Genomic DNA, 12449 nt, shown 5'->3' with positions numbered 1-12449 from the left:
AACAAACGCTATAATTCACAACGAACGCCTCACGTGCTCGACTCAACAATATGTCTCTCTCTGCCCGCAGTTCAATTACCGTCACGTCTTGACCATCTTATATGTACAAGAATACCGAAATCTAGTAACCTCCCGAGGCTTCATGAACGTTCTAGAAGCGCGTGACGTGTTACTAGAGTCACGTGACCTCCGCTGTCGTAACAATACTTTAAAAAGTAGTATATATTGTTCTAAACACAAAAGAGCTGATTTGAATCCAAGGCAAGCACTCAAAAACGATTTTTTATTTGTTAAAATTAGTCCTGAAACGGCCTTATTTTGCTACACATTAAACAGGGATCGTCGTGTATTTACAAGCTTTTTCACTCTCATCCATTATTATATATTTTTTTTATTAATTAGGGAGCATTATAAATAGTTATGTTTTTAAAAGAAAAAACTACTATTGTTATAAATAACACATTCAATTGAACTAAACTATGCATGCCTATTTCAATATACTTACACATGGCTTGTGTATATCGTATATATACATACATATATTATTCATACCTTCGGCGTATAGGACGCAAGCAGATTCTGACATCAAATGTTGGGGTAAAAAAAGTGCGTCTTATACACCGAAAAATACGGTGTCTACCTATCTATGTGACTGACATAATAAATACAATGGTGCCATCTGTTGTGCTGAAATTTAACAAGATTTTAATGCCAGAAGTGATGATTGAGGCTTATGAAATGTGTCGCCATCTATTGAATGGCACCACAAAAAAGTATTTTACACTTTAGGTATTCAAGATTCATATAATTAGAAAAATAACTATGGTATGTGCAACAACCATTTCTTTATAACAGAACACAATTCTAAATAAGACTACTCTCCTCACAATAAGAATACGACTTTCACTAGGACTGTACGTGAGGGTTTAATTACATTTTTATTGATGTAATTTTTATATATAGTACTAAAATACTAGAGTTCTTAAAAAGAAACTTATTTTTCAGTAAAGGTGGACTTTTAATATATATATAAAAACATTACAGTTTATATCAATAAAACTTAGGAAAATTTTAAATTCTGCACATTGAATCAATTTGATGCAATGAGTTGTATATGACTAAAGAGCATAATCTGAACACTTTTCCCGTGCAGCACTTCCCAGAAAAAATAACACTTTTAAGAAACTGTTCACTTTTTTCTAAATTTGTTTCAGTGTAGGGCAACGTTTCTGCTAGTACAATAAATAGTCTTACTTAAAAATAGCTAGTTAAATAAAGAATTTCAATTTTTATTATAATTTAATGGTCAGGAACTTATAAACACAGTGCACTAAACAGTTAAATGATAACTGAATTGCATATTTTAGTTATAACAAGGCAGAACAACTACTACAAAAATAAATACTATTAACATCTGATCAGAGCAAGCTATGTACTTAGAGTGAAACTAAAAATAAACCTGGCAATCATTATAGCTATTCAAATATACTTTTCTTATGTTTCTACCTATATCTTTTAATGTCAATCCTATCTCTTCGGTACATTCTTTGATGACCAATCATACGATCTAACATGCAAATGATTGGTCGTTCGGCCTACCATACATATATTGGCCTATGGCCCATATTTACAGGGCCGCTATAATACAAATTTAATGTTTGAACTATTATTTTGCACTTTTTTCATTTTAATGTTTATTGCCAGCTATAATGGAAGTTTAATTTATTTACCAAGTTACGAACGGTAATTAGTATGTCTACTTATTTACGTGCTCTAGTGTAAATCAATATCAAATTGGGGGGTCCACTTTCGGAGAATCCCCTGAAAAATATTTTCACGAAATAGCTGGGTTTCCTAATGGGTTGGGTGAACTGTTTTACCGTTGCGCAAACTTCAGGGCTGAGACGATTCGTTTGGCACCATTTAGAAGTTGGTAAGACCAGCAGTTTAGGAGAGAGAGATTTCAGGAAATACCCGGAGTGGGGTGAAATATTTTACGTTTGTGTAAACCTTGGGACCGAGATGATACGTTTGACACCATTTAGAAGTTGGTGCGGCTAGCGGTTTATGAGGTGTTACGTGACACCAGAGACACTAAATCTTGTTATATAGATTATAATTGTCATGCGTGTTTAGTAGCGTTTTGACTGGAAACAAAACATGCCAGCACTGAAATATTGTGAATTGATCATAGATATAATTGTATAATGATGAGTTGTGTTGTGAAAAATTAATTTATTTTACTTCTACGAGCTCTCAAAGACGTATAACAGTAGCGTTCTTGTTAAATTAGCACTTTTCACTTACCATGGGCGCCATCGGGACACTTCTGTTCCATTACCTGCCCTATACGAGTCCAGTTCCAAAAAAGGCCACGAGAGGACACTGGTGGACAATACTTATCCGTTGCGTTTTTTGATGAGCTAATAATACTTGGTTCATCTATGGAATACATGGAAAAAAAATAATAATAACTTCTTTGAAGTTAGATATTTTAAAAATCATAAGAGCAAAACATACTTTTATAAAATTACTGGTTTTTCTTTACATTATTTAATTTGAAAATTTTAGACTTTTGACTTTCAATATAAAAACTACTTACATCAATCAGATATTCAAAAATTATAAAAAGGTACCTGATGAAAACACTTGTATTGGGTTTGCACTGTTTGGTTCTAACAATGATGAAACAGTTGTTGTCGTTGTCATCACTGTTATAGCTGTGGATGATGAAGTCTGTGTTGTGGTGAGGGAAGTTTTTGTCAAAAATTTCAGAAGTTCTGTGGTTGATTTGATTACTGGGGATCGTATAGTTGGGAAAATTATTTGTGGACGTGGACGTCTTGTGGTTGTTGTAGAAACATCTGAAAACATAATTTTAAATGATATCTCAAATTTGAATTATGAAAAAATATCATAAAGGCCAATCTCTCACACCTAGGCTGAGAAAACAAGCGAAAGTTACTTTATATTTAACAAAATGTATTCAGAAATGAAATATCAAATAGCGTACAAGATTTTAAAATTATATTTTACACATCGAAAAAAAATTCTAAACACCAACCATGGTTTAAGTTAAAAAATATCTAGCTAAAACCTTACACACACCAAATGATTAAACTATTAAAAATTAAAAAGGGGGAAGAGTTACACCACAAAAGTGGTAAATAGATATTTTAATGTTCACGACGTTTTGGACCAGACGTCCTCCCTCTGGAGATTTTAACTTCAATGGAACCTTGTCTAATTTTTCATCATAATTAAACTACTTGCTTAACATTTCAAACATTCGATGTGCTTCCAATTTTATGAAGGTATCAAACTGGCGTTTTGAAACGAATGTTACAGCTGTTTTAGAAATAACTCGATTATTACGAACATATCCGCAGTTGCTTTGTTTTTTAGTACTTGCACCTAGTGAGATGCTTTTATATTAACTTATTAAGAAAATATACAATTTTATAAAAACAAAAACTCTCAATATCATCTGCAATTCGTTAAACTTTCTTTATTAAAACATATTTTTCGTACGTATAAGCACAACAAAGGAAAAATAAATTTACCTGTTTTAAGATAACATTTTTATCTATTTTAAGCATATATGGTCTAAAGTACGTTAAAACGCATATTATAAACCTAATAATGAAACAATAAAGAACATACGAGTGCACGAAAATTTCAAAGGTTTTCTCTGTCATGCAGTTCCGAATAGTTTTGCCCTCTAGTGGCATGCTAAAATTATAAAATGAAAATTAAGAAATAACGAATAAAAGCTGACCAGGCACAGCTATCAACAGGAAACACCAAGATATTTTGTAGATTTTATACCTGGCACACACTGGTATTGAGCCTCCAAGTATTTCAGTGTTCCAGGACAAGGGTCCCCGAACACCAAGCTGGATGCTGGTAGTCCACAACTGTTCTTCATACCACAGCTTAGGAAGAATAAAAATCAGTTTGTTCTTCATTATCTACACACACGCACGCTTAGGTTAATATGGTCGCAACAGAATAAACAAGCTAACTGATTTAGTCGTCGAACTGATAAGGGGTGTGAATACACATGGTATTCTATAAAAATATTTATGACCAGAATTAGGTGCAAATTGTACATTTTTTTTCCTCTGGCAGTAAGAGGAATAACGTAAACAAGCTAAAGCTGGTGTCTTTTTTTTTTCTTGTTAAAGCTATCTGTCCAAATATTATCAAATTTTGATTTTTGTTTGCACAATAAATTTTAAAATTGTATATAATTCCGTTTAATAAACGTTTCGAAACTCACAAAGAGCGTGATAATTATACACCATAATAAGAAAATGAAATGAAATAGGACTTTATATAATTGTTACATTGACAAGGTCCCAGTTCTTTCGACTTAAATCTTTCCAACTTATTCATACTGAAAGTAAACGTAAACAAATAAAAAATAAACAAACCAAACCAACCTAAACCACATATGTAATGCACTTCTAAATATTTGTAAGTCCCTGGACAAGGGTCATCGCCAAATGTCTTGCTGGAAACTTCAATGGTACAACTGGGCAAGCCAGCACATCTGAAATGACCAAAGGTCGTCTTTGTTACCTTATTCGTGAGCTCATCCCAAAAGAGCTGTTTGTGTTATACCTACTGCACGATTTTCACATCAACATATTAAATAACCAAAGAAAGGTTAATGTTAAAATATCGTTCATAACTACATCACGTTTACTGTAATATTCACCTAAAATCATAAAAAAGCAAAACACATAAAAAACAACAACATTTTTGTTACAATTTATGTTAATCTATACGAAGTATTTAAATAGTCAACTCAAAGTCTTCCATTAAATTTTCTGAAATATTTGGAGGTCTTTTTTTTATTAGCAGTTATATATCTTGTATAAAATAACCAAATATTATTTCTGTAACTTTCATTGATGTTTCATATCGCTAGTAAATATTTTCTAGGTCAAATACATCGGTAGTGGTCATCACTCTTATAAATGACACCTATTTTCCCAAATGTGAAATCAGATAAAAAAAACAACAACAAGAAAAAAAAATAGTTTCGTAAAAATATATATTACATGAAGTCACGATGTCACCAAAACACACTTCACATTCTTTTACTAAAAACAACGTGTTTATTATTCACATTCATCTGTAAAATAAAAAAAAAATTCAAATAACGGAGAAATAAAGTGACGAATGACCTGATCTGTTTTATTTCGCACAGGCAACATTTAGAAAAAATCGCATCAGAAAATTATAACTATTATTTCACATCTTTAAAAGCGTTTTTTTCCCTCGAAAAAACGCGTTATACTACATACAAAACTGAAAGGAAAAAAATAAAACTGAAGCACTACAAATGATGACCGAAATTTCTGGTATAAATAGACAAATTTTGAAAATCCTACAACTGCGGGGACGTGAATTTATATAGAAAGGCGGTAAAAAAATTATAGATAGAATAGATAAGGCACGAGTAGGGTTACAGCAGTCTACTCTAACGTGCCAGAAAAGATTTACTTGGCGACAGTATTATTATTTTTTTTTCTGTTCTATGTAATTGTACCCCTGTTTTTAGTGTCATTTCCTATAGTTATATTACACAAAATCGATTTTTTCTTAAAATGTATACGAACCAAACCTAAAACTTTTTTTCCCGAGAGAGGCGTTATTTAGATACGGTTTACTCTTAAAAGGTTTAATGGATAGTTTATGTTGACTTACATAATTATGCACATTTTCAGTTTCTGAGAAAGAAGATTTTACAAGCTTCCCAGATTGTATTTTCTCATTTTGTCCATTTTCTGTATATTTCTTTAGAATTTTTAATAGCGTAAGGCAAGTCCAGCATTGTTGTTTATACGTGGTCCTCTTCTTTCTCCACAAACATGGACTCCAGTGGCTCCGCGTGAATTCTGAGGGCCTATTACGCTAAAAATCGATTTTGATGACCGCGATGGGCACAACACAGTTAGCCCATTGTGTATATTTGGGTTTAACGACAAACAAATCATAGATACTTACATGAATATATATATATATATGTATATGCGTTTATGTGATAAATGGTAACAGAAGACTTCTTTTAAATATGTTATTATTTAAAAAAAACTTAAAAAATTCAGATACCTTACAGTTGTTACTGAATTTTGATAGAAAAAAATATTAATAATCGTCGCTACACAAGGGTGGTAAAAGTACTAATGATCGTTGCTACACTAGGGTGGTAAAGGTATTAATGATCGTCGCTACATTAGGGTGGTAAAAGTATTAATGATCGTCGTTACACTAAGGTGGTAAAAGTATTATTGATCGTCGTTACACTAAGGTGGTAAAAGTATTAATGATCGTCGTTACACTAAGGTGGTAAAAGTATTAATGATCGTCGTTACACTAAGGTGGTAAAAGTATTAATGATCGTCGCTACACTAGGGTGGTAAAGGTATTAATGATCGTCGTTACACTATGGTGGTAAAAGTATTAATGATTGTCGTTACACTAAGGTGGTAAAAGTATTAATGATTGTCGTTACACTAAGGTGGTAAAAGTATTAATGATCGTCGCTACACTAGGGTGGTAAAGGTATTAATGATCGTTGCTACACTAGGGTGGTAAAAGTACTAATGATCGTCGCTACACTAGGGTGGTAAAAGTACTAATGATCGTCGTTACACTAAGGTGGTAAAAGTATTAATGATCGTCGTTACACTAAGGTGGTAAAAGTATTAATGATCGTCGCTACACTATGTTTCTAATCATAAAAAGATAAATGAGTCTCACCTGCTCTGCATTACAGAGAAGGAATTTTTGGATCTACAATCCACACTCCAGTTCAAAGCACCATTTTCGTTACAGAGAGCGATGCTGAACCTTCCATAGTTAGCCCGGATCAAGAGGATGTGATATCCTGGATTACAAGTGATGTTGAGATCTCGTCCTTCGCAGGCATATGCTGTTCTGTATTGAGCTGAAGCGACAAGATGAGTTAAAATGTTATATTGAGTTCATAAAACCATTTGCAAGATCATTTAAGAACTTCATATCGAGTTCAGAATAATCTCTGGCAAAATCAGTTATAAATATCTTACTCACAAAACCGCCAGCAAGAAGAATTCAAAATGTTATACCAAGGTCACCAAACCACCAGCAAGATGAGATAAAAATATAATACCGAGTTCACAAAACCACTAGCAAGAGGAGTTAAAAATATAATAGCGAGTTAACCAAACCACCAGCAAGATGAGTTAAAAATGTTATACCAAGGTCACCAAACCACCAGCAAGATGATTTCAAAATGTTATACCATGATCACCAAACCACCAGCAAGATGAGATAAAAATATAATACCGAGTTCACAAAACCACCAGCAAGATGAATTCAAAATGTTATACCAAGGTCACCAAACCACCAGCAAGATGAATTCAAAATGTTATACCAAGGTCACTAAACCACCAGCAAGATGAATTAAAGATGTAATAGCGAGTTCACCAAACCACCAGCAAGATGAGTTGAAAATGTAAGAGCGAGTTAACCAAACCACCAGCAAGATGAGTTAAAAATATAATACTGAGTTCACCAAACCACCAGCAAGATGAGTTAAAAATATACTACCGAGTTCACCAAACCACCAGCAAGATGAATTAAGGATAGTATATTGAATCCACAAGACCACCAGCAATATGGGTTCAGAATTCAATATGAGGTTCATAAAATCGCTTGCAATGTGTGTTGTATAGAATTCACTCAGACAATAGGATTCTTTATGAAAAGAAATATAAATAATAACAACAACAAAAAACACATGTGAACTTCACGACGTAACACTGACGATAGACTATTTGTTTTAATTTCAACCATCATGAAGTTTTGTTCAATGAATATGTAATGAATTGTACTTCACTTTGCACTCATAAGTCGGCATAATAAACGTAAACATAATGACACATTTTATATAGTTTATACTTAAACAGGAAAGGATGTAACTTCCTAATAACTGAAAAATGATGTATATTTTGTATTATACACACGTCATTACACTTCGATACTATCGCATTTACAACTCTATACAACACGTTATTACACTTCGATACTATCGCATTTACAACTCTATACAACACGTTATTACACTTCGATACTATCGCATTTACAACTCTATACAACACGTTATTACACTTCGATACTATCGCATTTACAACTCTATACAACACGTTATTACACTTCGATACTATCGCATTTACAACTCTATACAACACGTTATTACACTTCGATACTATCGCAGTTACAACTCTATACAACACGTTATTACACTTCGATACTATCGCATTTACAACTCTATACAACACGTTATTACACTTCGATACTATCGCATTTACAACTCTATACAACACGTTATTACACTTCGATACTATCGCATTTACAACTCTATACAACACGTTATTACACTTCGATACTATCGCATCTACAACTCTATACAACACGTTATTACACTTCGATACTATCGCAGTTACAACTCTATACAACACGTTATTGAAACTTAATTAGGTAACAACTAACGTTTAATTTTTTCTGTATATGATAAGTTTAAAATACCCTTAACATTTTTATATGTTCTTATTAACACGTTGAATTGATTATAGGAACCAATAATTTTAGGCACATATTAGCCTATTTATATGTCGATTTATTACAAAATAAATGTTTCAAAAATAATAATAGACAATGTTATACTGATATGTTCAATCATTGAAGAAATTCATGGGGGAACGATGCCTTTAATCTTAAGAATCGAACAGCAGAAATAACCCACTTCTTGAGCAGATAGATGCACTAAGTTTCGTCTGTATGATTTTAATAGTTTTTCTTTGCAGACAATCCAAACCAAACGATTCTATTTCCAGAAAGCCCAGCTAATTACATACACAATACTTATATAAAATCCCGTAAAAAAGAAATCATTGTGAAGTTACTCGTCTCTCACTGGTTCAGTGGTAAGCTTAAGGGATTATAACACTATAATCCTAGGTTCGATTCCAAGCGGTGGGTAACATTACGTTTAACAACAACTACCAAGGTATTTAAACAGTGACATCAAGGTGTAGTTATAAACAATTTAAAGACTTTTTTTTTCGGTTGAAAATATAAAGTTTGTTATATTATTCTCTTACCAAGTGATAAGTATATGCCTCTATTCATTGGCATTTCTGGCGCACTACATCAGCGAACGTTGAAACGCTAATCGAAACCTTTTGTTTATAAATAAACTAACTTCTAGTACTGGAACCTGGATCCGCAAGACACGCGATGTGGCTGTTAAGCCTTATACGCACTGTTTACATTCACTTACACTATATACATACTATGTTCAAAACACTAATTATTTCTATATATATTCTTCGAGTACATATGTATATGTTTCTAGATAGAGTATAAATTTTACACGCACTTTTCATATAATTTATCCACATAGATGGATACTTTTATGTTACTTATCATTATTAATATAAACTTTGCAAGAGAAATGACAGCAAAATCCAATAGAACACGTTGAATAGCTTTAAATAAAGAGGGGGAAGTCAGAAAAAGGACTGTGACGAGACCAGGGAGTAACATAGAGGAGTGTCCTCAATCATCCATAAAGAAAGAATGAAGTCAACCAGCGAAGTCTGCCTCATTTGGACTGCTTTCAAATATTACCAAGGGTTAGCTACTTTAATACTGACGGCAACAAAGCAGTAGTACTTCTAAAGGTTGTTGCGTTTCTCAACAACGAGTATACATTCTGGCTTAACAGGAACATTCCTGTAAAATCACATATCCAATCTTCAGTAAATAACTCTGTTTTCTTTGTGTGTCCGTGTGTTTTTCTTAAATAAGCAAAAACAGCCTCCCCTCAAAAACAATTTCTCCGACAAACATCTAGTGATGCATATATATATATATGTTTGTTTGTTTGTAATTAAGCACAAAGCTACACAATGGGCTATCTGTGCTCTGCCCACCACGGGTATCGTTGTAAGTCCGCAGACATACCACTGTGCAACTGGGGGGGGGGCATATATGTATATATATATATATATATATAAGGTTACATAGCGACGTAACATATTTGACCAAGAGCTTTCTCATCTTTGATATTAACTTTTTATGAAATCACATACTTCCTACTTTATACAAACCTTTGTTTTTGGTCTTGAATATGTTATCAGAAGCAGATCTAACCGTGAAATTACCCATAGTGTCCGATCGCATCGCATTTTTAAACAAATTTTTTAAATCAATTTATTCACTAAATTGCCTCTGTATCTTTACTTTTTTTTCCTTTAGCGCAAAGCTACAAAATGGTCTCTTTGCACTTTGTCCAGCGCGGAGAATTTAATCCCGGAATTTCGCATTGTAAGTCAGGAAACTTAACAAAAGCCCACCGGGGACACTTTATTTGTAGCAGGGTCCTTAGGGCCGTGGCCTAATGGTTAGCTTGGCGGTTGATGGATCCGAACTTCCGTTGTTCGCGCCTTGTTACAGCTGGAAAAAATGCGCTCCGCACTTTGGGGTCGTGGGTATGTTATAGGAGTGACGATCAAATTCCAATATTCGATTAGAGTAGCCCACGAGTTGGCCGTGAGTGGTGTTTGACTAGCTGCCTTCCCTCTATCTACGTCATTTCGAAGATAAAGACGGCTAGTGCACATAGCCCTGAAATAGCTCTGCGCGAAATTTAACAAAACAACACACACAACTAAACAACAGGGTTCTTAATGACGTACACAAAAATACCATTAATACTGTAATTAACCCTATTAAGTATTAATGAAACCCCCTATGTATTTTACACAAAAAATGAGTAATTTCAGACAATGTTTTTTGGTCAGTTCTTTACACTGAGTGCTGTAACGGGTAAAAACAGAATATTAATCATTATAATGCAATATGTCGACCTCTTCGGCAATGACGAATGTGCAAACAAGTTTGTAATTTGAGGAGTAAACCTACGTGGAAACACCTTGAAGATATTAGAAAAATCAATGAAGGCTTTCGGTGTAATCTTCTAAACACTGTATGTTTTTACTAAACCCAAACGGAGTCATTTATATAAATGATTATCAACATTTATTTATAGGTTAACTTATATTATATTTTCACAAATGTAGTACGATAGAATTACTTTTGCTGAATTGCAAGAGGTATTAAGGAAAACGTAATCAAAAAGTATTCGTTTTGAAAGACAATGCTGAATTGTTTGTCGACATGCAAATATGGACAGTGGAAGTTTTACACTTCATCATTCTAAATGATTCACTACTGCTTTATTTTTGAAGTTACGTATAATTTCATGGAATAAAGGTGTTCCTTTGTTGGTGTTGATGTGGAGCTGCTTTATATTTGAAGATGTGTATAATTCCATGGGATAAGGGTGTTTGTTTGTTGTGGAGCTGCTTTGTCTTTGAAGCGACGTAAATTTATTGAATAAAGGTGCTAGTTTGTTGACATTGCTATGGAGCTGCCTTATGTCTGAAGTTACGTATAATTATATGGAATAAAGGAGCTCGCTTATTGATAGTGCTGTGAACCTGCTATATTTTGAAGAGACTTACAATTCCATGGAATAGAGGTGCTCATTTGTTGACATTGCTGTGGAGCTGCCTTATGTCTGAAGTTACGTATAATTATATGGAATAAAGGAGCTCGCTTATTGATAGTGCTGTGAACCTGCTATATTTTTGAAAATACGTATAATTTCTTGGAATATTAATTTGGAGCGGCTTTATCTTTGAAGAGATGTATAGTTTCATGGAGATTTGTATTACGCTTAATGTTTCAGATAATACTTCTTCAGAATTTTGTTACTGTTTGAAATTAACATGATAGGAATGTTAATTTACCAAATCATGCAGGTCAAGTTGAAATATTTAATTTGAAGTATGCATCAAAAAGTAAAAGAAAATATTATATGGTGTTTGGTATTTTGTTTTAGTGCAAAGCTATATTTTGTGTTATCTGCGCCCTGCCAACTGCGGAGTATTGAACCCCGATTTTAACGTTTTAAGTCCATAAATTTACCACTGACTTAACAGAGGACAGAAAAAAGATTATATAATAAATTGATCACCGTTTCTTCTGCATGTTGGAAATACTTAAATCACAAACTCTCACTTTATAAGTAATTAATTGCAGCACTAAATATTCCATCTGTTGCCCATACCATTTACACGTGGTGTTGGGCAAAATAACAGCACTAAATATTCCATCTGTTGCCCATACCATTTACACGTGGTGTTGGGCAAAATAACAGCACTAAATATTCCATCTGTTGCCCATACCATTTACACGTGGTGTTGGGCAAAATAACAGCACTAAATATTCCATCTGTTGCCCATACCATTTACACGTGGTGTTGGGCAAAATAACAGCACTAAATATTCCATTTGTTGCCCATACCATTTACACGTGGTGTTGGG

At 33.4% G+C, this 12449-nt stretch overlaps 1 protein-coding gene across 4 annotated transcripts in view; it reads right to left on the bottom strand.

Annotated features, from left to right (window-relative positions):
• LOC106458177 (adhesion G protein-coupled receptor L3-like) overlaps window positions 1-12449 on the bottom strand; it is a 72582-nt gene that overhangs the window by 35818 nt on the left and 24315 nt on the right. For 2 of the 4 annotated variants that reach the window (XM_022384314.1, XM_022384316.1), the window contains exons 3-6: window positions 6775-6961; window positions 4446-4555; window positions 2637-2864; window positions 2308-2442 (exon numbers count right to left, since the gene is read on the bottom strand). In XM_022384314.1, the coding sequence (XP_022240022.1) occupies window positions 2308-2442; window positions 2637-2864; window positions 4446-4555; window positions 6775-6961 (660 nt within the window). Of the gene's footprint in view, window positions 1-2307; window positions 2443-2636; window positions 2865-3828; window positions 3936-4445; window positions 4556-6774; window positions 6962-12449 lie in introns of those variants that run through there. The other 2 variants (XM_022384315.1, XM_022384317.1) reach the window with 2 other exon arrangements.

Source organism: Limulus polyphemus, unplaced genomic scaffold (assembly GCF_000517525.1).
Source record: "Limulus polyphemus unplaced genomic scaffold, Limulus_polyphemus-2.1.2 Scaffold425, whole genome shotgun sequence".
Classification (NCBI taxonomy): Eukaryota; Metazoa; Arthropoda; class Merostomata; order Xiphosura; family Limulidae; genus Limulus; species Limulus polyphemus.
This window is presented reverse-complemented; position numbering and strand designations above follow the sequence as displayed.